At 54.3% G+C, this 27,227-nt stretch overlaps 1 protein-coding gene across 1 annotated transcript in view; it reads right to left on the reverse strand.

Annotated features, from left to right (window-relative positions):
• The window catches only part of MUC2 (mucin 2, oligomeric mucus/gel-forming), a 33,919-nt gene extending 8,736 nt beyond the window's left edge, over positions 1-25,183 (reverse strand). Inside the window, exons 1-29 of the mRNA XM_036765330.1 lie at positions 25,054-25,183; positions 24,501-24,765; positions 21,411-21,525; positions 21,017-21,107; positions 20,811-20,920; positions 20,005-20,218; positions 18,385-18,510; positions 17,684-17,801; positions 17,398-17,536; positions 15,560-15,670; positions 14,821-14,890; positions 14,223-14,360; positions 13,954-14,115; positions 13,028-13,122; positions 11,750-11,882; positions 10,808-11,057; positions 10,297-10,349; positions 9,892-9,992; positions 9,131-9,282; positions 8,351-8,489; positions 7,937-8,044; positions 7,526-7,705; positions 6,378-6,617; positions 5,378-5,534; positions 4,962-5,093; positions 4,086-4,233; positions 2,813-2,856; positions 1,898-2,101; positions 7-909 (exon numbers count right to left, since the gene is read on the reverse strand). Of these exons, the coding sequence (XP_036621225.1) occupies positions 7-909; positions 1,898-2,101; positions 2,813-2,856; positions 4,086-4,233; positions 4,962-5,093; positions 5,378-5,534; positions 6,378-6,617; positions 7,526-7,705; positions 7,937-8,044; positions 8,351-8,489; positions 9,131-9,282; positions 9,892-9,992; positions 10,297-10,349; positions 10,808-11,057; positions 11,750-11,882; positions 13,028-13,122; positions 13,954-14,115; positions 14,223-14,360; positions 14,821-14,890; positions 15,560-15,670; positions 17,398-17,536; positions 17,684-17,801; positions 18,385-18,510; positions 20,005-20,218; positions 20,811-20,920; positions 21,017-21,107; positions 21,411-21,525; positions 24,501-24,765; positions 25,054-25,183 (4,828 nt within the window). The remainder of the gene's footprint in view (positions 1-6; positions 910-1,897; positions 2,102-2,812; positions 2,857-4,085; positions 4,234-4,961; positions 5,094-5,377; positions 5,535-6,377; positions 6,618-7,525; positions 7,706-7,936; positions 8,045-8,350; positions 8,490-9,130; positions 9,283-9,891; positions 9,993-10,296; positions 10,350-10,807; positions 11,058-11,749; positions 11,883-13,027; positions 13,123-13,953; positions 14,116-14,222; positions 14,361-14,820; positions 14,891-15,559; positions 15,671-17,397; positions 17,537-17,683; positions 17,802-18,384; positions 18,511-20,004; positions 20,219-20,810; positions 20,921-21,016; positions 21,108-21,410; positions 21,526-24,500; positions 24,766-25,053) is intronic.
• Between the last annotated feature and the right edge of the window lie 2,044 nt (positions 25,184-27,227).

Consider the following 27,227-nt stretch of genomic DNA (forward strand, 5'->3'; position numbering starts at 1 on the left):
AGATGCAGCAATCAACCTTGACTTCGTAATTGAGACAGTAAGCCATAGGGATCACTCCTGGCTTCTGATCTTCATTTTTACATACCAGTCCCACTGAGCGATTACACAATACAACTTGTCCCAGTGCTTCGATTGGCTGGTCTGGATACATTGGGGCTCTGCATGTGATGTTGGCTGCCCAGCCACCTTCGCAAATGTCTTCAACCAGTTCAAAGTCACCACCGCCTGGTGTATCAAAGTCTGGTTTCCCTGAATCCACCCAATCAGTCCACTCACAGACAGGCTCAGACGGACATGGTCTAGCGGTGGTACTTTCGATGGTGGTGGTGGTTGGAGCAGTGGGGGTCTCTGTGGTTGTGATGGTGGTGATTGGAGTCTCAGCAGTGGTTGGAGCAGTTGGGGTCTTTGTGATGGTGACGGTGGTGGTTGGAGTGGTGCTTTTTGCGACAGTAGTGGTGATGGTGGTGATTGGAGTCTCAGTGGTGGTAGTTGATGAAATAGTTGGGACAGTGGTTGGAGCTGGAGGAGTATGTGTCCCAGGCATTGATTTGGTTGTAGGAGTGACTGTTGTCACTGTAGTTGTTGGGCCTGGTGTTGTCGTGGTACTTGGAGGTGATTCTGGGCAGTGATCCATGGGCAGACAACACCTGACCCGAATTTCATAGTCGTAACAAAGGCCAAATGGTCCATTTTCAAACTGGTCTTCATTTTTGCAAATGAGTCCAAAAGACGTGTCACACTGCACCTTCTGGCCAAGCTTGTCGCAGCTGAGATGGGGTTCCTCAGCTGACCTGCACTCAATGTCTTCAGGGGCACTGCACACCCCATCAAACCTCTCCCAGTCACCACCATTACTGCCAGTAGTGGGATGATCCTCATTAATCCAGTCAGACCAAAAACAGCAAATTTCTAGGAAGGAAAATATAAGTCAGTGTTCAATATTTGTACCTGGCTGGGGATGGGGGAAGGGAAGAGACGACAAGGCGGGTGTGGGGGGGAGCTAGTGCCCTTCATCTACTTCAAGGCCTTTGCCACACCATAGTAAAATGAGCCTCCTTCCCAGACTGCAATTGGTCAGACTCCCAGGACACAGAGGTCATCTAGTGGAAGCCTTTCATCCGACGAACGGGGAAACTGAAGTCCATTCCAAAACTCCCACTTAAGGATTCCATTAAAACCAGCTTCTATGTCATGGAGCCAAGTCTGTCCTGGCACACCCACAGCCCCAGCATCACCTGGTTTGCCTCTAAGGCAGGAATTAGTTGTGGCCCCTAAGTCCCGGGTATAGGGAGATTCTGCTCTCAATGGGAGGCAGTGGGGATTGCCAGCTACCTTCTCCCTTCCTTGCATGTTATCTCTCATCAAAAGCTATCCTGAACATGACTTACTTGGAGTAGTAGATGGAGGAGAAACTGCATCCAAAAACATAAAAAGGAAAAGATATAAAATTGTGTCACACAGGTTTGTGAACTCCCCAATGGGCCCAGGCCATCCCCTCTCTCCTCTTAGGGGACTTAGGCAGTGGGAGAGACCAAAACCCAAGCCGTTGTGTGGCCCTTCAGCTTTCACAGAGAGAGGCCCACCCCTCTGGCTCTCCTGGAGCTCTCCACTTCCTGGACCATTCACGGGGACTGCCCAAAGCTGCTCCCATCAAAGGCCCTCTCTGAGAGGAGGGTGTCTGGAGCCCTGAGCAGTGGTATCTCAGCTGGAGAGCCTGGAGACCAGAGGGCTCACTGACACTAGGCTCAGGATGTGGAGATTCCCAGACCTTCCCCCACCCCAACCTCCTCCAAGGCTCAGCCCAGGTCCTTCTCTGCCGCTTGAAGTCACTGGGCACAGCTCTGCCCTCAGAGAACCGCTGCCCCATTCACTAGGTGGCAGGTGATGGGGACTGTACCTGTGCTGGTGGTAGTGGTGGTGGTGGAGATGGTAGGCAGAGTTGTGGTGGGAGAGGTGGTGGTCACTGAGGTGGTTGACACAGTCAAGACAGTAGGAGGTGAGGTCGGAGCACAGACGTTAAAATGCGGGATCACTGTGCCGTTGGGACCACATAGCTCCCAAAAGCAGATATACCCATTCTGAGTCCGGTTAATGACGGCCCCTGAGAGGAGCAAAAAGCAAGAAAGGGACTGACTGAGAGGGCACTACCCACAGGACAGTCTTCAATCATGTGTTGGCAAAACCAGAAGCCCTCACATCAAATTCTTCCAGTACAGAAAAGTCTCTCCTTCTCTCCTCACCGCCCCCCCAACTGTGTAGACCTGGGGGCCTGCAAACCACAGATCTACATAATCCTGAGAGCAGAAAAAGAACCAAGACCCTGAGAGATGCTTCAGGATGGCAATGGGACTGGAGGAGAACACTGGGCAGGAATAGCCTGGGGGCCATCAAAATGAAGAATCCTGAGGCTGGAGATTCATAGGCTCCAGAGGAGGACAGGGCCTCCAGGGCCAGTCCCCTTGATGCACTGAAGCACATCGAGGTCCACGCAGAGAGTCTCAGTGGCCAGGCCAGGACTGAGCCCACGCCCTCTGGCTCAAAATCCAGCTCTGGGGAGGAAGAGATGGAGCATCTCTGATCCCAGAGCAGCTGCCTGGGGCTGCTCAGAAACCCAGGCAACTCTCAGCACCTTCCATCATCTCATGGCATTGCTTTTCATTCCTCAACTTAGCTGCTGGTGCTATGAGGCCAGGAGGAGCCTCTTCTCAGGTAGCCCATCCATCCATCCATCCATCCACCTATCCACCCATCCACCCACCCATCCATCCTATGGTCAGTAAAGTCCACATGGAAAGAAGGAAAAGCACATTACCTATCACCTCCTTACATGAGACCTGGGAAGATGATGTGCAATCACTGTAAAGAAAGCAAAAGAATTCAGAGAGCTCGAGCTCGGGCCCCAAGTCTGCCAGCTTCCTGGGATTAATCCCAGAAGGCCGAGATTCCCCCAGCACCAGGCCAAGCTGGAGCCACATGGCGGGGTGGTAAAGGTTTCCCCACACTGCGGCTGGCTTTCTCACCTCCCGTCTCGTGCCTCAGCCACTTCCTGGCACCCTCTTTCCATTCCTGCCCAACACACTCATTTTTTCCTCTGGTTATCCATAGCCACCCTCTACCCAGCTCTGCCCTCCCTCAAGTGCCCAGTTCCAACATTCCCCTTCTCTACGCACCCCATCAATCTGAGGACTTGCTTGGTTTAATTCACACTACAGTGTTAATAACTTTAATAATAAATTTTTATATATTATATAATATAGCAATATGAAATATAATGTGGTGACATACCCTAATAATAATAAACAACTTTGGTAAACTTTGGGCCCCACCTCCAGAAGGTTTTGGCAAGTGGCTCTTTAATTGGTGGGATATGAGGAGGCCTCCCAGGTCTACATGGAAATGGCTAAAGCCAAACTAGGCGTTTGCATCTAGGCATACGACCAGGAAAAGGCTGTTGAGCCTTGGTCTCAGACCATACACATAGAGTCCTCACCCCACTGTTCTCAATCTCCACTTAACACCTGCTGGTTTCAACTCTGTGGGACAAGGTGCCCCACGATGGATCCTCCCTGGTGTCATCCATCCACCCCAACTCCTGGCTTTCCTGCCTCCCTTTACTAGAGTGTAATCTCTTGGAGGATAAGGACTGTCTTTCTTTTTATTAACTATATCCCCAGTGCTTAGCACAGTGCCTGTTACATGGTAGGTGCTTAATAAATGTTGATTGGAATGGAGTGAAATGATGAAATGACTGTGACTGAGGTTACATGGCTGGATGGGCCTCTTCTTCTTCCAGGCCCCCTCTACTGCCCTTCCAGAGCTTTGGTTAATGGCCTCTCCCTTGCTGCCCCACCTCCAGTACTCTACATGGGGAAGCAAGTTTAGCAAAAAGGGGCCAAGAAAACTAGAAGCTTCTGTCCCTCTCCCCTGGGAAGTCCCTGTCTCAGGGTCCAGGAAGCAGCAGGGGACAAAGTGGGAAAAGTGACAAGGGAGATAGAGTGCAGGGGGAGGCTGACTTCTCTCCCAGGAAGGGCCTCAAAGAAGGGACTGAGGCAAATAGGCCCAGCAGCTCCAGGCAGCTTCCTCACCAAGACAGGCAGACATTCCCTGTGGGGACCTTTTCATCGACTTCATAATGCTCATCATTCACATAGCAGCCACACTCGTCGGCACGCACACACTTCTTCTTGTCTTCATCAAAGATGGGCCTTTGTGGAGGGCACCTGGGATAGCAGCCTGTGGATGACAGAGGGCAGAAGGAGCCGGGTTGTGGCTCAGACAGTAAAAGAAGGGGAAAGTCCTTCTCTGATCCTCCTCTGAAGCCCCTCATCCCCATTCCTAAAAAAGCACTGGCCAAGGGCCACCCTGCATGCATGTTCTGGTCACTATTCCAAGCTGCCATCCTCCCAAGACATGGTGATGATAGACATTGCCCCCAGGGATACAAAGGGGCTCTCTCTCCTACAGCCAGGTCTGGGGAGGAAGAGATGGAGCATCTCTGATTCCAGAGCAGCTGCCTGGGGCTGCTCAGAAATCCAGACAACTCTCAGCACCTTCCATTGTCTCATGGCATTGCTTTTCATTCCTCAACTTAGCTGCTGGTGCTATGGGGCCAGGAGGAGCCTCTTCTCAGGTAGCCCATCCATCCATCCATCCATCCATCCACCTATCCACCCATCCATCCATCCACCTATCCACCCATCTACCCATCCATCCATTCACCCATCCATCCATTCACCCATCCGTTCAGCCTATGGTCTTACTCTTACTGAGAATTCTACCTTGGCTTTCTACCCTCCCAACACAGGCTGAGGAGGGGACTGGGGAATGCCCCTTCAGCAATCACCATCCCAGGTGGTGAGAAGGGGATTGAACCCGGCGTTTGGGTTGGCAGCCCTCTCCAGTCCCAGAATCCAGGCCTCATCCCCCACAAGATCCTCAGGGTGGGGAGGAGGGGACTCTACCTTCCAGGTAGGACACAGAAATGTTGGAATGGATGTTGTTAATGGTTCGGCAGGTTTCAAAGCTTCGGTTCCCACAGGGTTCATAGTGCCATTCACACTCATGGGGAGGGTTGTAGTAGTCACAGAATATCGCTGGGAGGGAATGGAGGGAGAGAGGAGCTGGTCACCAAACTGTGTGAGCCTTAAGAAAGGAAGTGACTCTGCCCTGGACCCCAAAGAAGGCAGAAGCAGCCATACTCTGCCCCCATTCCACCTGCCTCTAGGGGTGAACATCCTTGTTCCTTACACTCAAAAACCCAGAGAGGGCCTCACAGCGAAGGGAACAGCCAAAGTCTGCCCCTGACCATGGCAAAGCAGCTCTTCCCCCTCCCTTCCTGGGGAGGAGAGGTCCTCGCTCCACGGAAACCAGCACTTACGGCACAGGTCAGGGCTCCTCCAAAAGACACAAGCCCCCTCCTTGGTGCACTCCTGGGCATAGGAGGCCACAGCAGAGCAGAAGCATTCACAGTCACCCCCTGTGTCGCAGGAGCAGGAGTCATGGACACAGGCATCGTAGAAAGGAGTGGGGTCCACCTGTCAGTGAAACACACCTACTTATCCCTCCAGATCCAAGAAGCCCCAAGATGCAGGCTTCCCTCCCTAGATGCCCAGGAGTCCTGGCATCTGACTGGCCCAAGCCTCATTCTGATCTATTCCACTTACTCAGATTCCAACTTTCATCAGACTTATCTGTTGCTCACCCCCTCCCCTCTCTCTGCCTTTCCCCTCGCCCCTCTCCCCTCCCTCCCCCCACTCTCTGTCTCTTTCTGTCTCTGTTTCTCCGTCTCTCTCTCTCTCCCTCCTCTGTTTCTTTCTCTGTCTGAGAGAGAGAGAGAGAACTGGTAAGCTTGAAGGAAAGAGCAGAGTTGTTTTTCCTTGACTTGAAAGGATGGGATGCCACCTCCAGATGACCCCCAAAGTCTTGGCAGCCAGCAGAACTACCAAAGGGGGCTGGCAGTAACATTTCTCTGACTCGAATATTGCTCATCTTCTCTTGTCTGAGGGCAGGTCAAGCATAGCCCCCAAGATCACATCAGGGTGACCATCTATCCAACCATCCATTCATTCATAAATTCAGCACTAGAGGTCTGCCTGTGGTGTCCTGGGCAGAGGGAAACACAAGGATCTCCAGGCATGGTAACTACCCACCAGGACATGTGGTAACTGTGATGACTTCCTGGACTCCCTCAGTCTCTCTAACTAGGCCCAGGGAGGCTAGTCCATACCCAGGGTAGAGAGGTTGTGGGCCAGCTGTCCAGCCATGTCTCCCTTGGCCATCTGCGTTGATGAATTTCCTTCATTATCCCTGCCCAGGAAGTGGGGCAGCAGCCTGTGCCTCCCATCCTTTCTGTCTCCGCCCAGGACTGTCCCACCAACCTTGCTGTGACACACACTGAACACTGGGCCCTTCAGAATGCTGCACTGTTTCTCTGCCCAGGATTCACGATGAGGGTTCACAGTGCATGGTTCAAAGGTCTCATCCACATCTGAGCAGCTGTGGGCCTCCTTCCAGCTGTTCCCAAAGTCCAGAGCGCTGGTGACAATCATGTGATCCCTCGTGGTGAAGTCATTGTTGGAGCGGTCATCAAAGTTGCCACATAGGCCACACACAGTACCCTAAGAAGGAAATCAGGGGTCACCTCAGGAGTATGCACATGCATGTGTGTGTGTGTGTGTGTGTGTGTGTGTACACATGTGTGTTCATGTGTCAGAAGCTAGGATGGAAGTGGAGGGGAGGGCAGGGGAGGAATTCGGACCCTCTCATGGTTCCAGCCTCTATTTAGCACATCTCAGCAGTCTTCTTACCTGGGCAGCCACATGGCCAGACCCACAACCCCCCTCACCTCCTGCTCCTCAAGTGGGCATTCCCTCTCCAGGCCCCTCCCTCCCCTGCGCCATGCCCCAAGCTGGCTTGGGAAAGCTGGGCTCTCATTTTGCGGCAGGGTTAGTCCATGACGGCAGAGAGGTCAGGGTCACCTTGGGACCCATTGCCCCACACTGGGGCCTCTTCTCAGGAGGAAGATTCTTCCTTCCCCAATTCCCCCCAACATATGCACCCTGCCCACTACAGTTCTGAAGTCTCCTTTCATCTTGGTGGGGCCAAGCAGCAGGGCTCCCCTGATTGGACACCATGAGATGGGACATGTCTCTGGGATTAGCCCTCTGCCAGGATGACGTGCCAAGGTTAAAGGGGTGCCCACAGATGGCCTGGCTTCAAATGTCACCTCTGCTGCTCACTTCCTATATGGCCTTGGCCAAGTTACCTCCTTCTTCAGGTCTTGATGTGCTCCTCTGTAAATGGGGAGTACTTAATGGTGGTTGAGGGCCCCCCACCTCTAATTCCTGAGCTAGGACCGGGGCAAGTGGTGAGAGGGTAAAGTGAAATTCTCAAGAAACATGGCAGGATGAATATGTCGCTGAACTTGGACTCAGAAAGTCCTGGGTTCAAATTCTACCTCAGACATTAACTGTGACTCTGGGCGGGCCTTTGGCCTCTCAGAACCTCAGTACGCTGAGACTCTCACCTTAAAGGTCGGGGCGAGCTTGATGAAGACAGTTGTCCTCTTGTCCCAGATAACGATGACGCCATTGCTGGCCTCAATGAGCAGGTACTGGCCCACCTCGCGGGTGGTGTAAGACACGTGCTCCCCGACATCCCGGTAAATCACCCAGCGGCGCTTCTCCTCCAGCTTCAGCTCCGTTCTCTGGCGGGTACCAAGGAGAGGGACTTCAGTAACTGGTCTCAGCTGGTGCTGTCCTTCTCCCTGCCCCTCATCGCCCCCTGGTGGACAGAGCGCCACACACACATACATACACACATACACACACACACACCACACACACACACACACACACACACACACACACACACACACACACGCCGAAAGGGCCCTTGTCTTGCTTCCATGTCAGAACCCCAGGACTTTAGTCCTTACTCCCAGGAAGATCTTAATGGCTTTGGAACAGGTCACGCCCGTGGTTCCACAGGGCACATTTTCTGTGATGATGCTGAAGGAGCCCTGAGAGTCCTGGCCGCAGTAGTCCTAGAGAGGGAGGAAGTCAGGAGTGAGGGAGGGTGGAAGCAGCATCCTCCCTGATGTGCTGGGGCAGATGAGGCACACAGCTGGGCAGGGGAAGGAACATGGGCACTGCCAGCTGGCCAAAGCATGCCTGAAGCCGAAGGCTGTGCTCCTTGGGGGCCGAGGGATAGCCTCTCATGTTTCTTTGTGTCCCCACCCTTACCACACGCACAGTAGGTGCTTCGTGGATGCTTGTTGACCTGGCTTGGGTGGGGCTAAAGAGGCCCCACCCGGCTGGGCCAGGGAACTGGTCCTGCTTCCCAGCCTCACCTGGGCTGCCACGTAGGAGCAGTGTCCATCAAAGTCATAGTACTTTCCGTCAAAGGTGATGTAGTGGCCGCTTCCGTAGATGGAGCATGTGCCGTGGCACACAGACTTGGTGCATACCCAGCTCCCTCTCTGGCATGTGCTGGGGAGAGAGAAGAGGCTTCAGGAGTCTAGGGAGCCAGGCCATGTGTCAGCTTGGAGGAAGGCCATGGCTTCTCCCAGCTGGGGAGACATGCAGCCTTTGGCCTCAGCCAGGAGCCCCCGCTTCTAGGGCATCCCAAGATCTATATGAGAGCCCTCTGAGGTCAGGACTGCAGCTGGAACTGTTTCCATCTTAGGGAGGGGGAAACTGAGGCCTTGTACAAGGTCACACAGTCAGCAATCAGCAGAGTTGGGTTTCAAGCTCCCGCTCCTCTGGCTTTACAGGAAGCCCGTGTGCCAGGCTGTGGGCAGGCCAGGCATGAAAGCATTCACCATCTCACCTTCCAGGCCCTCTCCACCAGAGGCCAGGAGGGCAAAGGCCTGGAAGTGCCTGGTTAGGGGCATCACTGCCTTGTTCCACAGGCTTGGCTAATACTAGTCAACTGAGCTCACTGGGGAAAGGCAGTGAGGAGATGAGGCTGGATCCCAGCCCAGTCAGAGGGGGAGGCAGGAGAGGCAGAGGGAGCTGAAGCAGGAGGTGGGGAGCTCCTCTATGCTTCCAGTGGGAGGGCCCTGACTCAGGCATGCTCCCCTGCTGTGAACAGGGTCACAAAATCAGGGCACCCAGGCACCCTCTCTCACCACGTATTGCAGTCCACAGTGATGTTTTGTCCAGGTGAATAGAGCACTCTGTTGTGGACACACGGGCACTCTTCCTCCACAACACAGCCATCCCGGCCATCGTCAATTAGCCCAGGGGGGCACATGCAGCCACTGACACATTCAGTTTGGTACTAAGGGATAGGCAAAGGGATCCTGAATTACAGTCCCCTTCAGGAAAGCTACCATGCTGTCCCCAGGAGAGGGCATCTCCTGCAAGAGCACCCCCACAAAGCACCCAGCTTCTAGGCAGAGGCTTGGGCCTAATGAGCATCACTATAGCCCTTCTCATCCTTGCCTGGCCCAAGCTCCCTCAGCCCTCAGGCCCACAGGCTGCTTGAACTGTACAGAACCAAGGCACCTCTCAGGAGGACGGGTGGATAAGAGTTGCCTCTGCAGGAAGATAAGTGGAGCTAAACTAAGGAGCACTCCACCATGGGGTGGGGAGGCATGTGGGGCACCCTGTGTAACTTCCCTGGGGGAAGCTTGAGATCTTCATCAGCCCCACGTCCCAGATGTCAAAACTGAGGCTAGTAGGAGCCCAGGACTATTGGCAGAAGTTGCCCCCTACCCTCCTACCCCCTGTCTGGGCCTTGGGCCTCCACCAAGACCAGCAAGAATGGACAAGAACTGGAGTCAAGGAGTGAGAAAAGCCCAGCCAGGAAGGAAAAGGCCAGGGTTACCAAAGGAGGCCAGGCCTGCTCTACTAAGAAGGCCCAGCAGAGTGTCCTCTCCTGACTCACATAGCCACTCCTCAGGCTCTGGCAGCTGATGGGGTGAGGCGTCTGGGTGGTCAAGGCTGTGAGATTGTCACAGTCCACATGGATCTTGGGGGAAGTACAGCCTGTCATGGGGAGAGCACTTATCAGATGGAGCCAGACCTTTAGGCCTTGGGAATGAGAGGGCACATAGAGTAGGGGAGGGAGAGCCAGAGAAGTGGGGGATGTAGACAAGTGGGCATGAGAGCACACAGGCATGAGAAGGATGGCCCCCAAGGTCCAGAATGGAGGAGAGGGAGAGCCAGAGAAGTGGGTAGTATGGACAAGTCGGCATGAGGGAGGATAGCCCCGAAGGTCCTAGAGAGAAGGGGGAGCATGAGCAGCCAGGGGAGCCCCATCAATAACTTCCCCAAGTTGAGGCTTACTTACTCTGACCAATAAGCTTCACTTGAATGCAATTCAGCCTCCCATTCCGACAGACACTGGGAAGAAAAGGGGACCATGATAAGAGCAGCAGCCCTTCATTCTGCACCCCCAGCCCAGTGGCAGAGAGGAGACAGCCAGTGTCTCAGCTCCTCCCAAACTGGGGACAGAAGCATCCCCAGCAGTGGCCCCTGGATCTGTCTCTGTCTCCACCCCAGCACCCAGAGGCAATGGCAGAAAGGAATCTGCTGAGCCAGGCTGGAGTCCTGCTCTTCTACTTCCTGGTTACAAAACTATGCCACAGTGGGCCTCACAGCTCTATACCAAGCTCTGCTGGGGCAAAGTAGAGCCAATGGAAAGGGGCTCTTACTTCCCCTGCGTTCTCCCCCCAAACAGTCAAAGCTCTGTCCAAATGGCTGCCCCAGGGGAACCTCTCTGATTGCCTTCTCCTTTGTTTTCCCTCCAAACAGAGCCCCCTCCAACCTCCCTCCCACCCAGAGCCCAGCAGGGCACCCACCAGCGCTCATCCTGCTTCAGGACCACTTCTCCTGCTTCCAGGTACAAGCCTTTGTGGTAGCAGGAGCATTTAGAGAGGGGCACGCAGCGCCCTTTCTCATCCATGTAGGTGCTGTCAGGACAGCCACAGCCATCCACAGGAGCAAAGCCCTTGAGACAATGCTTGTCTGCCTCCGAGAGTGAGCGGCAAGTCTGCTGGCATGTGGTCAGGTTGTACAGGAAGATTTGGGAGTTGGGGCAAGATGTGATGTCTGGTGAGGAAATTTGAAAAACAGGGAATAATCCAGAAAGCAGTTGATGGCCAGGTTCCAGACTGAGCCAAGCAGAGCAGCCAGTCACCTACATCTCCCTGATCTCTAAATCTAGCAGAAACATCACCTGCCAAGGGAATAGGCCAAGCTAGGATACTCCCAGCCTCTTCTACATCTCATCGCACAGAGGCTAGACTCGGAGAGCAGAGTTCTAACCCTTCCCGGCTTGCACCAGGGGCCACATGCTCTGTTTCCCTGCACCACAAGCCTCACTGTCACAGAGCATCATGCTGGGGATGGGGGCGCTCATGGCCAAGGTGCTGGGGCCAGGGGCACACACTCAGGTACCTGACCAAGGACAGAAGCTTAACTCTCATTGCCATCTTTTTATCCATGCTAAAAGCACCTCAGCTAGGCTTCCTCATTGCTTTTTCCACTTTGGGCATGATATTTGCAAGGCTGCCTTAACTATACCTGAGTGAATTTGCTTTCTAGGGCATCTTTTAAAATCCTTGCAGGCTCCAACAAGGCAACACAAAGTAAATGGCACTGGGCTTCCTGAAGAGCTCTCAAGTGTGTTGTTCCCCTCTCCCACCCCACACCCAGGACCTCAGGCCAGTGGCTGTGGCCATGAAGGAGCGTGTCCTCTCCCCTCCCCCATCCCTCCCAGCCAGTGGTGGGTGGAGCCCAGCACTTACTACAGACTTGCTCCCTCCAGCCCCACAGCATGACCCCTTCGGTAGAGCAGGCTCTGGCATAGGAGGAGAGAGCAGCGCACATGCAGTCTTCATTGTTCTGACAGTTGCAGGTGTCGTATTTGCACCTCTAGGATCACAAGGAAAGCAAGGGTTAAGGACTCCCTGGGAGATGGAGGATAGAAGAGCCATGGGCTAGGAAGAACTGCAATGACCACCAAGAGTCTTTCCCCCCTTTTCCCTCCCTACCAGGCTTGGGTTTCCTGAGGCTACCGAACCCCCTAGGATCGATACACCCTGGAGAGAATGGACAGACCCAGCCACAAACAGGAAGTCTTCCCTGCCTCTCTGAGATCGCCTGCCCAGGCTAGCACCTTGGACAGAGTACCACGCGCCAACTCAGGCGGCAACCTCAGCCTTCCTCCAGAGAGAGGCAATCCCCAGGGAGCTCCCGAGATCAATTCAACCCATCGCCCCCTCCTCTCCTGTTGTTCAGCTCTTCCTCCGGGTGCCCGTCATGGAGGGAGGGGAGCTCTTACCCATATTCTTTGCCTTGTCTGGAATGTTTCTCTCCCTCCCCCTCGTGCTGTGCCTGTTCTTCTGCCCCTTCCTTCAAGGTTCATCTCAAATGCCACTTCCTCCTTGAAGCTTCCCAGATTCCCTCCTCCACTGATCCCAGAGCCAGTTAACCTTTCTCAACCCCAGTTTCTGCACCTGTGGCTTCTTGGGTGGTGTGGTTGATAGAGGACTGGACCCGAAGCCAGGGAGACCTGAGCTCAAGTCTGGCCTCAGACTCTTCCTAGCTGGATGACTCTGGGCAAGTCACTTAACCTCTGAGTGCCTCAGTTTCTTCAACTATAAAATGGAGATAATTACGGCACCCACCCCCTAGGGTAGTTGTGAAGATCAAACCAGATAATATGTGGTGCATGGCACACAGTAGGTACTTAATAAAGGCCTGTGCTCCCCTTTGTTTCCAGCTCCTATAATCTCCTATGATCCCCTTGTGCTAGGCCTTGTACTAATAAAACTACGAGGGATGGAGAAATGAGGGGTCCAGAGCCGTGTTTGTGCACATCTCTCAGGCTCGAACCACCCACCTTACAGTACTTAGGTCTATAGCATATCCTTCTGCATCCCCAACGGCAGCCCATCTCTGTGAGGCCTGCCTTCCACCTAATGAGCATCAGTCAATGTTTTTGGTACTAGATTGGATCAGGCCAGTCTGGCGCAGCCTGAAGTGAACCGACATGGATAGAATCCCAAAGCTCTCACCTTGTAATAGTCCACAGGATCCACAACTGAGTGGCACCTGGCAAAGGGAGTTTCTGTCTTCTTCAGCAGTGAGCACCAATGCTCTGCATAGTTGGCTGGGGAGGAAGGAGAGGAGTGGAGGGAAGGGGTGGTCAGGTTTCTCAGGTCCACAGAGAGACCTCTCTGCTCTCACAATGGACCAGGAGCTCTGTGGCCAGGTCAGCATGACTGCTAAGACCCCACAAGGATAGACAAAAGGTAGAACACAGCAAGTGTAGGGACCATCCCACCCTGGGATCATCATTCTCAAATTGGCTCAGAGATCCCTGACAGTTGAATTCAAGGGACCCCATTCTGCTGTCACTGCACACTCATCATCCTCATAGATGGGAGGAGGGAGAGGGAAAGGAAGAAGGAGAGGAAAGATGGAGGAAGAGGAGAGAGAGAAGGAGGGAGGGAGAGAGTATACATGAAAGTGAATGTAAGTGTGAAAATGTGTGTGAGTGTGTAAGAATGGGAGTGTATACTGGGGGTGGGGCAGAAAACAGGGAAGATACTGTTTCAGATCCATCTACTCCAGGAGAAGGAAAGGGGCATGGAATGAGCCTGTGCTCCTCCTCATGCTGTGTCTGTGGCCCAAAAAGCACACTGCACTGTTATTGGCCGGGGTCCTAGCCACTCAGCTTGCATGCCTTGGCAGAGCATCCTCTGGGCTCCTCTCTACCCATATGTACCAAAGGAGGCCGTCAGGGTAGCAAACACAGGCAGATGGACCTGCAGAGCTTAATTCGGAATGGCCACCACCTGTCTCCTGGATAAACCACCCTCGCCTAGACCACTTGCCACTCCAAGTGGGTATCCATAGGCTTGGCATCTAGGTGGAGATAAAGGACCCAGATGTGAAGAGGGGCAGGCAGGGGCTCGGAAAGCAGAGCCAACCTTACCACTTTCAATACTGAGAGAGCAAGGGTCATCCAGCCAGTCTAGTGTGTCTTGGCAGCTGGACTGGGCCTTCCAAGTGTTGGCAAAGCCAGAGCCAGTGGCCTCAATGAGGCCTCCTGCTGTTTTGAAGTCATCACTTTCCAGACCATTGAAATTCCCACAAAGACCTGGAGCAAAAAGGAAAGGAAGCGAATGGGTAGTGGACAATCCAGAAGAGAAGCCCTTGGGCCCAGGTCTGGAGCAGACTGCAGGGAAAGCACCCACGAGCCCCCACCTTGAACTTGGCCCTGGGAAGCCTGGTCCATGGTCATAAACAGCTGCATGACTGGCACCAGCTGGATCTGCAGCTTGAGGCCATAGGCTGTGTGCACGATGAGATGGTAGGAGGAAGGCTGGAAGATGGAGAAGCTCGCTGCAAGTCAAAACAGGAAGACAGGAGTCACTCTCAGAGAGGGGGCAAGCCAGGGCCAGGAGGAAGGCACTGACCTTGGACTGGAAGCCTTGGCCTGAGTCCTGCCTTTGGGAGCCTGGATGAGCTGGGTTCTCTCCCTTGGACTCAGCTCCCCTGCCTGCAAAGTGGGGTTGACTGTCCCTCCCCAAGAGCTGTTGTTGCCCCTCCCTCCCCCAGGCATCAGCTGGGACATCACCATATAATCAGTATAGGACAGCAGCCCGAAATGCCTACTTCAGGAGGTATGGACAGCTCCAGACTAATGCTGTGGATGTCCAAGACAAGTCCTCAAGAATTCCCCAAAAGCCTTCCCTCCCTCACTAGGACGGGGTTCCCCTGCCCTGGCTGCCTGCTCTGCTTCTGGGCTCTGCTTGGCAGGGGGAATATAGACTCTACCCCTGCCCCTGGTAGCCATGCTCACCAGCGATGTGCGGTAGGTGGACTTCCAACTCATTCAGGAGCACACTGCCATCGGACTTGAACGCCACAATCTGCAAGGAAAATAGAGGAGGCAGGAAAGTCCTAAGGTGGCCGTAGGCAGCCCAGAGGAAGGTGGTGGGAGGTGGCCAGTCCCAGACCTGCTTGAGGTCCATCTGTGCCAGGGTTTTGGAGGAGGGAAGGGGCTTGAGGAGGTAAGTTATGGAAAGAGGACAGCCTTGCACTGGAGAAGTTTCACTGAGTTGAGCTCTCTGGCTCTGAGGCATTTAGAGAGCTGCATAGACATGGCTCACCACCCGGCAGTGCCCACAGGCAGACGGACACACAGGTACTGAGCCTGGATACTGAGTTCAGGTGAGAGCCTGGCCATGTGAGATCTGGCCACATAGCCCCAGGATAGACCCTGGGGCATACCCATCCCATAAGATCTCAACATATGTTAGATTACACAACCTCTGGTAGCCATGCCTCCTCCAGGGTGGGTGTCACCATAATTAAACACCTCCAGAGGTTTCATAGGCCACATAGCATCTAATGAGAGCCTGCTATACTAAAGTCTGAGAAGGTATCTTCCCTATATGTCCTGGGGCCCCACAAAGCTCCTGCACTGGTTCCTGAATGGCTGAGCAAGGTTTGGCAGCCTCATCCCTTGGGAGCTAACTCTAGAGAACCCAGCCAGGTGAACAGGCTGGAGCCACACATAGGCAGAGAGGGATACTCACATTCTTCTTGTTGTCAGTCAGCAACACAACCGTCTTCAAGCAGGTCTGCTTGTCTGTGGAACCACAAGGCACTAGCTCTCCCAGGAGGGCATAGGAGTCATTGCTCTCTCCCTACAGCAGAAGCAAGTAGAGGATGCTGGCTAAAGCTGGTCTCCATAAGGACCCCTGGATGAACCCAACACATGCCCTCTGGCCTCCATGGTGCCCCAAGAGGTGCTGGTTCTGACCCACCAAGAGATGGGCCCCTGTCCTAATCGAGCTCCTGGCCATAAGACACAAACACAAGGACCCATAATACCAGCCATCAAGAGGGGCAAGCACAGTCCTCTGTGTGGAGCCAAGGACATAATCCTTGAGGTGGGGTGAGAATTCACCAAGTGAAGAAGGGAGAGGAAGACATTACAGGTAGGGGGAATGGCGTGAGCAAAGGTGTAGAGATGGGCAATGCAAGGCATGTTTGGGAGGCAAATGGTCCTTCTGTTCTGCTGGAATCTAGTGTACATGGAGAGGAGTTTTATAAAGAAGGCTGGTGCCAGTCTATGGTGGACAAGAGATGCCCAGCAGAAATCTCAGAATGGAACAAGAACAATTGGGAGCTCCTGGAGGCTTCTGACCTCTAGAAAGCCCTTCCAGTCAAAGGAGCATCTGACTCAAAAGGGAAGTTTCCTATTTCTGCCAATGAAGTATTATTCTCCCTGGACTTTTGGTCACCACCCAGAGGGCACGGAAATAGGCAATGTGTCCACGGTATGGAAGATGAGGGACGATGGAAAAGGAGACCTTACGCCCCAGACCTGACCTCCAGACAGCTCTTGTAGGGAAGGGAAGGGAAGATGCAATGTGCATTTACACAGGACCCACTATGTGCCAGGCACTGTGCTGAGTGCTTTTGACAAATATTATCTCATTACAACAGCCCTGGGAGATAGCTGCTATTATTATCCCCATTTTTCAGTTGAAGGAACTGAGGCAGACAGAAAATAAGTGACTTGCCCAAGGTCATACAACTAGTAAGTGTCTGAGGCTGGATTTGAACTCAGGTCTTCTTCACTCCAGCTCTCCAGACCCAGCTCTCTGTGCACTGTGTCAGCCCCTAGCTGCCCCCTGTTGTACTTAAGCAGAAGAGCCAATAAAGTTTCCTCTAAACTCTGGGATCCATCAATGCTTAATAAGGCTTCAGACCCAGCGGTCCAAAGTGAAGGACTAGTGCTCCTTCATCAATGTTTCACTGGATGGATGGATGGATGGATGGATGGATGGATGGACGGATGGATGGATGGATGGATGGATGGACAGACAGATGTATGGACAGACTATGGACAGATAGATGGATGGATGGATGGATGGATGGATGGATGCATGCATGGATGGATGGATGGATGCATGCATGGATGGATGGATGCATGCATGGATGGATGGATGCATGCATGGATGGATGCATGGATGGATGGATAATAATGAGGGTGACAAGTAGGTTTTGTGTAGCACTGTTTGGCTTGCAAAATGCTTTACATATGTTGTTTCATTTAACCTAGGTCACATTGTTAGATCGAATAAATGTGGCTCAAACTCCTGACCACAGACTGAGAAAGGAAAGTGCTATCTGTTACTTCAGAGCCCAAAGTCTCAGATCCCTCCTGACTCCCTCTGAGGGGTCCTTGGGACCTACAGTGGCTCTGGGGGTGGCCCAAACCCTGTCAGCTCTCAGTATTCCCAGGGTGAGTGCCCACGGGTCTGTGCAGCTGAATGGTGGGCAGCTACATGCGTGGATAGAGTGCTCAGAGAACCCCTTCAAGCCATCTGCAAGACCCTCCAGGCCCAGGAGGCTTCCTCAGTACCTTGGCCAGAACGTAGTAGCAATCTCCATGAAACGTGTATTTCTTCCCATCAAAAGTGGTGATGTGGGCTCCACCTTCTACAGCACATGTGCCAGGACAGGACAGGTCCTCACACACCCACCGGCCAGCATTACAGATACTGCATAGACAGACAGCAGAAGAGAGAGTCAGCAGCCCATCAGTCCCACACCCTTGGGTCCCCACTGCCTCTGCTCCCCTGCCCTCACCTCTGAGGCCAGTGAACAAAACCTGGCAAGAGTTGCTCCACATTGCACATTGTACTCACCACTCCTCACAGGTGCCATTGATCTGCTTCCCGGGGGCATAGAGGTGTCCATGCAGCTTGCAGCTGCACTGGCTCACCTGGATACAGCCTTTGCCCGTGATGTCATCATACACAGTGCCTGGGCAAGGAATAAGAGGGGTGAGCTGGGCCCAAAGCCTCCAGCCGGCAGGGAGCATCTGAGGCCCTTCTGCTGGAGGCTCTGCCCCTGGGGGCTTTAGGGGAGCCTTGCAGGGCTGCTGAGAGAGAGCCAGCCCCTCAGGGTAGGCATCCCAGTTCTTGGGACTTTGTCCCACACTGCTCCTCCCCCAACACTATACCTCTACTGCCCAGGCTCTCTGGGCATACAAGTATTCAGGGAATAGTGCTGATGTTCCCTGGCTGGAATGCAAAAGGAACACCTCTCCTCCCCGACTGTTCACGATTAGCAAAGTCGGGTGCCCAGAAGCAAAGGGCTAAGGACTTGCTGTTTACAGGTTAGGCATTTCTTTCTCTCTTTATATCAAGTGGACACTCAAGGATAGAGGGAGGGGGGTCTTTAATGTCCCTCCCACCAGTTCTCTGGATTCGGGTTCTGGCTCTCTGTAGATAGTCCTGGAAGGGATGCTTCCAACAAACATGAGCCAGGTTTTCAATGCCAGCCTCCTCCAGCCAGAAGAAGCTGAGGCTGTCTACTAGGGCCCCACCCACTAGAAGCTGCTTACCTTCAGGGCAGAAGCAGCCATCCATATAGTGTTCCTCACAGAGGTTGCTGACCTCCAAGTGGGAGCAGGTGTCCATGCAGGGGGAGCCACTCTCCAGGTAGACCATGTTACCAGGGCAGGTCTTGGCTGGAATGCACAGAGACAAGGCCTAATGAGTTTGGAAAACTCAATGGACACATTCTTGGGGACTATCGCAATATGGCAGGCTCCTAAGGCTGCCCAGGAAGCACAAGAGCTAGGCATGGACTATGCCAAAGGTGTACAGCTCTCCATAATTGGGTCACAAGCCTCAGGCAGGAATTGGGGCATGTAAAGTCAGGGTCTCCCCTGAGGCTCCAGGCTGGTCTGAGATGGCCAGCTCAGCCAGTTGGGGTGATGCTGAGGAGGCCAAAGTTAGGGGCATCATCTCCACATAAGCCTGTTATCTCCCAAACTTGGAAAATGCTCTCAGATCACAGGCCACACCTCTTCCCCAGAAATCTCTGCTGGTCCTCCAAGGCTTTTGGCAAGTCCTCCTGAAGCCCTGGAAACTCAACCCAAGGCTGGCCCACTGATAGGCCACTCACAGGGGTCTTGGTATAAGGACCATGGACAGCACTAAACCTGTGCCCTTTCCCTCCCTGCCATCCTGGGAACTCACCAAAAATGCCCCACAGATTACTCACTTGAGGCCCTCCCCGGGAAAACCTGACTGGTTAAGGAAATGGCCCTGCAGATTTACCCAGTCATAAACAAAGGAAGACCAAGGAATGTTCCCTCTAAAGAAGCCGAAGTCAGAGATACAATTCCCATTTGCTCATTCTAGTCCCTTTCTCCTCCCTCTCCCCAGAGGTATCAGCTTCTCTCTAGGCCAGTTCTAGGCCCCTCCCCTTCCAGGCCCCATTCAGTGCTCTAAGCTGCCCTCCAGAGACAAAGGTTAAAGGGGAGAGCAGAATAGCCATCATTCTTCCCACTAGGAAGGAGGGAATTTGATATTTAGGGAGCAGCAGCAACGCCAGGATCAAGGAGTGTCTCTGGGAGCAGCAGGGGGCAGGGCTCCCCCTTGACCCTCTACAAAGCATCTTCTCATGGGCATGCTTCTCTGCCCTGCCTTGGGGGCAGGGATCTGGTCCTTGGTCATGCAGGGCTGAAGGAGAGCAAAGGGAGCAAAGCTCCAATGGAGCAGAAACGAAGGGAAGGCTCTGACCCTGAGCCACCAAAGGCACTGCTGGACCCTCAGCTGGGGAGACCCCCAGAGCCCGCAGAGTGCCTGAGCTAGACCCGGGATAGCTGCCACATGGTAGAGTGGCCTGTCATCCCCACACCTTTACTGCTGGTGATTTCCATTTGCCTGGCGCAGACGGCCCACAGAGTGCCTGAGCCAGACCTGGGATAGCTGCCATGTGGTAGAGTGACCTGTCATCCCCACACCTTTACTGCTGGCAATTTCCATCTGCCTGGTGCAGCTGGCCAAAGTGGGCCCTTCGGGACCCAGAGGGGAGTTGTGGGCTGAATGAATCCACCTGTCTTCACAAAAGACACTGTCCAGAGAATGGATGGCTACTCAGCTCTCCCACCCCGGGCAACAGAGACTGCTCAGCCGGTGCTCCTCCCCAGCCCTGGCCCTCCATGGACACTCACGGCAGAAGGTGTCATTCCTCCAGGTGCTGGGTCGGCCTCCAGCATGTGAGCACTGGCGGGAGAACTCTGAGACAGTACTGCACAGGCAGAACGAGGTGTTCTTCTCACACTGACACAGGTCCTGCATGCAGGCCTGGATGTACATCTCCACCGGCACAACAGCCTGGCAGTCCTCAAAGGCCGCAGACATCAGGAGATCCTCACACAGAGCACGCTGGTGGGAAAAGGGAGAGGACTGCACTCCTAAGTCCACTCTGTCCTCAAGCTGCCCCCAGAATCTCTCTGCCTCCTGCTGTGGCAGAGCTTTCAGCAAACCTAGACCCACATCAGGGCGTGAGCTCTCAGATGTTCCTCCTTAAACATTTTGGAGAGGATGAATGCAGGAAGGCAGGGAGGGAGGGAGGAAGGAAGGCAGGGAGGGAGGGAGGGAGGAAGGAAGGAAGGAAGGAAGGGAGGGAGGGAAGAAGGGAGGGGGGAGACTGAGGGACAGAAGGAAGGGAACCTGCCAAAGTGTGCTGGCGCCATCTCCACCTAGCTCACAAGAACCAATTGTTAAATTCTCCATGTGAGCATTTACAGATTAGAAATTGGCAAATGCTCTAGATCAGGACCTGACTGGGTGTTCTATTGATTGTCTAGATTTCAGGAAGTGATAGAGAGCATGTTAATCACACAGACTAAACTTCAAAGTGTTTCATCCACAGATTTCTCTGCTCTCTCATCAGCTCCCCTGCCACAGCCCTCTGGCAGCCCTGGCTGCCCACACCTGGCCCAGCCCCAAGCCTCTTCAGCCAGGAATTTCTTACATGTTCTGAGCAGGACTCATAGGCCTCTGTTTCTTCTGGGTCCTCACACACAGTATCTGGCTGGTTAATCTTCTGCATGTTTCCAAATTCAATGGGGCTGAAGGTAATCCCTGGAGGGGAGAGCATGGAGCCATGTGTGTCTGGGCACCCCCCTCCTCCCTCTCCTGCCCCTGCCAAGCTCCCTGATGGGGGAAGAGACCACCTACCCTCATCGTTGAACTCAGAGTATGTCTGCATGCCGTTGTAGTCCCCACACAGGCCACAGGTATGGTTGCGGAACTTGGTGTCTAGCTCCAGCTGAGCAGAGGAGAAGGAAGAGCAGGAGAAGGAGAAAGAAGAGAGGGGCATTGAGACTGGCAACCAACAAAAGAGAAACAGTCAGCTCCCTGCAACAGAGCTGGCTGGAACAGGCCTAGGGCACCAAGGACTCCTGGGGCCGCTGAGGTAGAGAGAGTGAAAGGATCATCTTCCAACATGCTGCCCCATCCCCATCCTGCTGGAGCAGGCTTCCCCTCTCCTTCTTGCCCTGGGTATCCTGGGGAGGGGGCACAAAAGACTAGAGGCCAGGGAAGCCACCGTGCCCAAAGAGAGTGCATTTACCATGAGGGAATCCTGGAGGTTCCACATGAGGGCAAAGCTTGCTCGGGCATAAATCTTGGTGTAGATGTCACCCTTCTCAATGAGGAGCCCAGAGCTGTAGTAGGGCATGTGGACTCTGCAAGAAAGCATCACACTGTATCTGGGCTGAGCCTCACTGAGGAACTCCCAGAGATTGTGAGCTCCAGCAACTGGCCAAGGCCCCTGGCAGCTCCCAGGAGATGCGGGGAGAAGGGGCAGGGAAGGCTGGGGGGAGAGAGTCTGAGGCCTGGGCTCTCAGCTGCTAAAGCCTTAGCTTAGAGTTTCATCAGCAGAAGAGCAGCTGCTGGGGCAGCTGGGTAGTTTGGGTAATCAGTTACTACCACGGGCAAGATACTGCTCTCCCATTGTGCTGATAGGAGGGCTTCTCCAACAGGTCATCAGCCCTGGCCACTCATCTCACACACCTGGGCCACAAACTCACCACAGCCTCCTCCCCAGACCCTTGGGGGGCCTCTGGAAAGCATCTGTCTGTTCCCCATCCCAACCCTTTAGGCTGATGCTTCTCTCACCTCTCTCCTCTCTCCTCTCTTCCTCTTCCTCTCTCTCTCTCTCTCTGTCTCTCTGTCTCTGTCTCTCTCTCTCTCTCTCTCTCTCTCTCTCTCTGTCTCTCTCTCTCTGTTTCTGTCTCTCTCTCTCTGTTTCTGTCTCTCTCTCTCTCTCTCTCTCTGTCTCTCTCTCTCTCTCTCTCTCTCTCTCTGTCTGTCTGTCTGTCTCTCTCTCTTTCTCTCCCTCCCTCCCCAGCACTAAGTCCAGGGCTTAGGGAAACTCCACCAGGACAGTGGGGCCAGGCTTCCACTACTCCTTCCTGTCCTTGCTGAAGACTTATTCTTGGACACTGGCTCTCCAGGCACCTGCATAAACTTGGGCAAGTTACTGTCCCTCTTTGGAACTCAGTTTTCTCCTCTGTGAAGTAAGATAGCTAGAGGGCCAATGCCTATGCTCCCTTGGGTCTGTTCAGGCTCCCTACCTGCTGTGGGTACGGCCTCAGCTGCTGGTCTCCACCCTCTGTGGCCTCAGACTGGACCCAAGCTCCCAGCTGTTGTGCCCACTCCCTTGCTAATGACAGCTGGAGCTCATGCATACAGGCAGATGAAGCAGGGTTGTGGGTAGAGAGGAGTGCTTTCTTTTGCCCATCCTGGCCACACTCCCCATCGCCTGGGCCCTGATTCCTCCATCAGAATGCATGGAGCTTTTTGCCAGGAGTGAACGTCTAGGGCACGGACCGACCTTAGAGGACACTGTTTGTTCTGGAGAGCACAGGCCCTGTTCTCAGCCCTGCACACAGTCTGGGCCACCTGGGGCGAGGTCCGTAGCTGCTCAGTTTTCTCATCTAAAGTGGAGAGCTTCCAATCCCCACTCTGCCTAGGACACCAGAGGTCTTCTATGGAGAGCAAGGGAGGGAACTCTGCATGGAAGGCATTCCAACACTGAGAATCGCGGTATAGATGTGAGACATTTCAGCTCTCCCTCCCTAGGGAAAGTCTCCTTGGCTCGTCTATGAAGCTACGGTCCAACGTGCCCCACCTAGTGGCAGACACCTGAACTGCAGGTCTCGTGCTGGGGGAGCGGGGAATTGCCATCTGCTAAGGCTAAGGCCTTCCATGAGCGCATGTCAATCCTAAGACCAGCAATAGCTGACATTGCTACGGCCTCATAAGGTTGACAACACATTCTCCTCAGCGCAGTCCTGCAGACAGACGGTGTGGGTATGATTGTCCCTATGTCACAGAGGAGCAGGGTGATGCCCAGGACCACGTGGCTGAACCTTTCCAACAGAGACCTAACAGACTCATCTACCAGCTCAGGAGTGATGCCCCGTGGCTGGAGATTTAAAGGGGCCACGGCGAGCTGGGGCTGACAGCTTCCAGGGCATGACGATGGGTGCCCTTAACCGCCTCCGTCCGGACAGGGAGCCCAGCCTCATCCCATGACCGCAGCGCAGGTGCCGAGGGGTGGGATGTGAGGAGAGGCAAGGCACTGAAATCTTCCCGCTCCAGCCAACCAGCCCGACGGGTCCACATTCAAGTCTTTGTTTTAGGAACAATGGAGTAGAAACAATCCCTGGCCCAGGAGAAGGGGAGAGCTATCCTCAGTTTCTTTGTCCCTTTAAACAGGACACTTCCTTGGTAACCCTAACCCCTGGGTGTGAATTCCACAGCTCTTTGTCCTTTGCAAACAGCCTTATCTGAGGCCAGTACAGGTCATAGAGCAGGAATGGAGCCCCAGGACTCAGCTTAAGTCCTGCCCCTCTTCCTCATCTATCCCTGAGCCCCCCAACCCCTACGCTATGGAACAGCAGAGATTTCCAGAGGAAGCATGGAGCCCATTGGATCCAACTTTGTGTTGCAGTTGAGACCCTCATCTCAGACCTGGCAGAGGGAAGCACAATTGATGGGAACAGCCTCTCTCTCCTCTCTCTCCCTCTCTCTCCCTTTCTCTCTCTCTCTCTCTCTCTCTCTCTCTCTCTCTCTCTCATACACACACACACACACACACACACACACACACACACACATACACGCATGCACACACAGCCCTGGATCAGTTACCCGCTGATGCTGTGTGACCTTAGTCAAGTCTCCTCCCCATTCTTTCTGGAGATTCCATTTGTTACTCTGTCTAGCTCTGCCATCTGAAGAACCTAGGACCTGTTTATTCCTGAAGCCCCCCGGCCTGGCACATAGCAATGTATGGGGAGAAGGGCCCTGATTCAAGAGCTGGATACTTTGGTTCAAACCCTGGTTCTGCCCCGTATTAGCTGTGAGATCCTGGACTAATCCCTCCGCTCTCTGGGCCTCCTGCTCTGGAAAGGGAGAGCATTGGATGAAATGGCCTCCAGTACCTACTAATCAGGAGCTCAAACCCATGTCCATGGCCCCACAGCTAGGACCAGGTCTTCCTGCGCATGGCACCAGCTGTTGGTGCTCTTTCAGTGATATGTGTGGCTGGTGGACCCCTCTTCGCTAGGATATTGGGTGGGGCAACAGGAACTGAGCATGCCAAGATGGCAGCCTCCACTCCCTTTTCCACCCTACCCCTCCCATGACTCACATGGCCCCATCCACAACCACTAGCTGGTCGGTGAGGTAGATGGTAACATCCTTGATTGTGACCAGGATGTAGGTGATCTGGGGGTGGTGGTCATCACTCAGGCCTCGCTGGACATGGACAGCAAACTCCTTGTACGTGTCCCGGCAGTCTGAAGCAAAGTTGTAGTCGCAGAGACCAGGGAACTGGTAGATATCCCCATCAAAGGTCTTGTAATGGTTGTTGCCCCAGGTGCTGCAGACATAGTGGCCGTGGTTAAGACTCCGACCTGTGGTGAGGAGACAGAGAGAAGTTGAGCCTGCAGAGCTGGTGGGCAGGCATGTCCCTCAGGTGGCTGGGGTTTGGGATCACTGGCCTCCCGCAGGTACATCCCTAGCAACCCTGAAGGCCAAAGCCTGATGGACCCCCAAAGGGACTACAGTGAATCCCAGGGTTCCCCAAAGTCAAGGGGCGGGGGATTCCAGAAAGCAGTCTGAGGTGCCTCCTTCCCTCGGAGCCTGGCAGCCAGTATTCTCCTCCCTCTGTCTGCAGGGTCTGTAGGTACAGGGCCCATTACATGGCTCCCCAAAGCCCCAGGAAAGGAGCCAGCAGGGAGGATCCCCTTCCACATATTCAGGCTGCAAAGCCAATGGTAATTTGGGGTCCCCAGGCCCATCTTGTACTGGGGACTCTGCTGGGGACCCCATCCTGGCAAAGGCCTTCTAAAGGAGCATTCAAAATGCATCAACCACCCAGCCTGTTTCCACATACAGCCTTCGCAGCTCCCACTTCAGAAGAGGCGTCTGGTGGGTTCTCAACATGTATCAGCCCGCCCTCAACCATCCCAGGGTAACACTTCCTTGGAAAGAAGCCAAAGTCTGTGGGCTGGCACTGCCCCCAGCCAGATGGGTAACCAAAAGGTAACCCTCTTGCCAGACTCACTGCCTCGCTAAGTGCCAGTTACCCAGTCCAGTCCTGCAGGGTCTCCACTACTCCTTCTGTTAGCTCCCTCTCCTCTCCCCTCAAGCTGCACCCCCCCATTCAACTCCCTTTCTCGCTGCATTGGCAGAACCTATGAGGGCCTGAGTCAGATATTAGAGCTGTAAGACACTTTCAAGATTGTCTGGTCTAACCCACCAAATTCCTTCATTTTCTAGTGGAGGAAAATGGGAACCCAGAGACGAGGGATTTTCCTGAGGTCACAGAAGGACCAGGATTTAAAGGCAGGTTCACCAGGGACCAGATCCCTGACACTTTTGCTGGAGTCCTCATGCCCACCCGGGGCCCCTCACACTCGCCCAGAGCCCTTCATGCCTGCCAGGGGCCCCTCACACCCCCCTGGGGCCCCTCATGCCCACCCAGAGCCACATGTAGGTCTTGGTTCTCTTCAAGCCCACAGGTCTCAGGACCCAGGAAAACATGCTAGGTCCAGGGTAGAGAGGCAGCAGGGCCTCTGATCAGGCAGGGCAGGGCAGGAATGGCACCAGGCACCTGCACCCCCTCAGAAGAGGCTGCCTTCCCCTGGTCGGTGAACACCGGACGAGATTCCCAAAGTCCCAGGAAGGGATTGTCTCTCAGCCTCCCCAGCGTCCAGGCCAGGACTCTGCAGTAGCTGGCATCAGCCACTGCTTGATGGTCACAAGAACATTCCTCAAACTCCCAGGCTTCGGACCCCGCCCGCCTACCCAAGGTCAGCCTCATGGGCCAGGGTTCACAGTCAAGCAGAGCCTTAATGGAGACTTGGTCCAACCCCCGCCTTCAGCGCATGGGGAAATGGAAAAGATTCTAAAGGATGAGGCTGCTGGTCTCCCCCAGGGACTCCCTGCGGTTCTGTCATTCAGAGCTTTCTGAGCCTTTACTGAGCCGGTCTCAATTTTCATTCTGTGGCTTACCCCAGGGGGAAGGGGGTGGCATGGGAGGCAGACACCTCCTGTCTGTTCACTCTCCACCACTTCCTTTTGTCAGTCCTGAGTGTCCCTGTGGTTCTGGGGGGCCTCTTTGGAGCCTCAGATGAGAATCCCCTGAAGTCTATTGAGCAAGGCCAGAAAGGGAGCCCTCCACTGGGTCTCCATCATTGTTTGAATATTTCTACTATTCCTGCCTCAGTCAACTTCCCAAGCTGAGGAACCCTCATGACTCTGTTTCCCAGAGGACCAACAGCCCAGGACTCCTTATGAAGGCTGAGAGCCAGGGACCGGTCATCCAGGGCACAGCTGCTGCCCACCCCAGCCATCCATTTCTGATGAAGAAGCTAACAGATCACAAGGAGGTGAGTGACAGGCCTGAGAGCCGGGAGGGAAGGGGGAGATCCGCTTAGAACCACGTTCTCACCCTTCCTGGGGGCGAGCTGCCCCTTCCTATCTGCTATGCCCCTCCTGCCCTCTCCTGCCCCAGAGTCATGCAGCGCTCCAGGGCCACTGTCCTCCCGACTGGTAGCATCACCTCCTCCTGGGAAACCCAGCTGACCCAAGTGGGCTGACGATCCCTGAAATACAGTGAAGCTCGGCAGCTCTAGGATGCCACCCTCGGCTCTGCTCTACTCCCCCTGCCCCACTCCACCAGCCCCTCGGGTGATAGCAGGCCAAGGGGATGCAAGGACACCAAAGCTTCACTCCACCTGATGACCAGGGAGTGACTCAGGCAGCGGGCAGGGCCGTGGCACTGGCTTAGCCCCAGCCCTGGTCCGATTCCTAAGGAAGCTGTGGGCAGCTGACCCACAGGAGAGGAGAGCTCCCTGCTCTCCTGTCTCAT

Source organism: Trichosurus vulpecula, chromosome 6 (genome assembly GCF_011100635.1).
Source record: "Trichosurus vulpecula isolate mTriVul1 chromosome 6, mTriVul1.pri, whole genome shotgun sequence".
NCBI lineage: Eukaryota > Metazoa > Chordata > Mammalia > Diprotodontia > Phalangeridae > Trichosurus > Trichosurus vulpecula.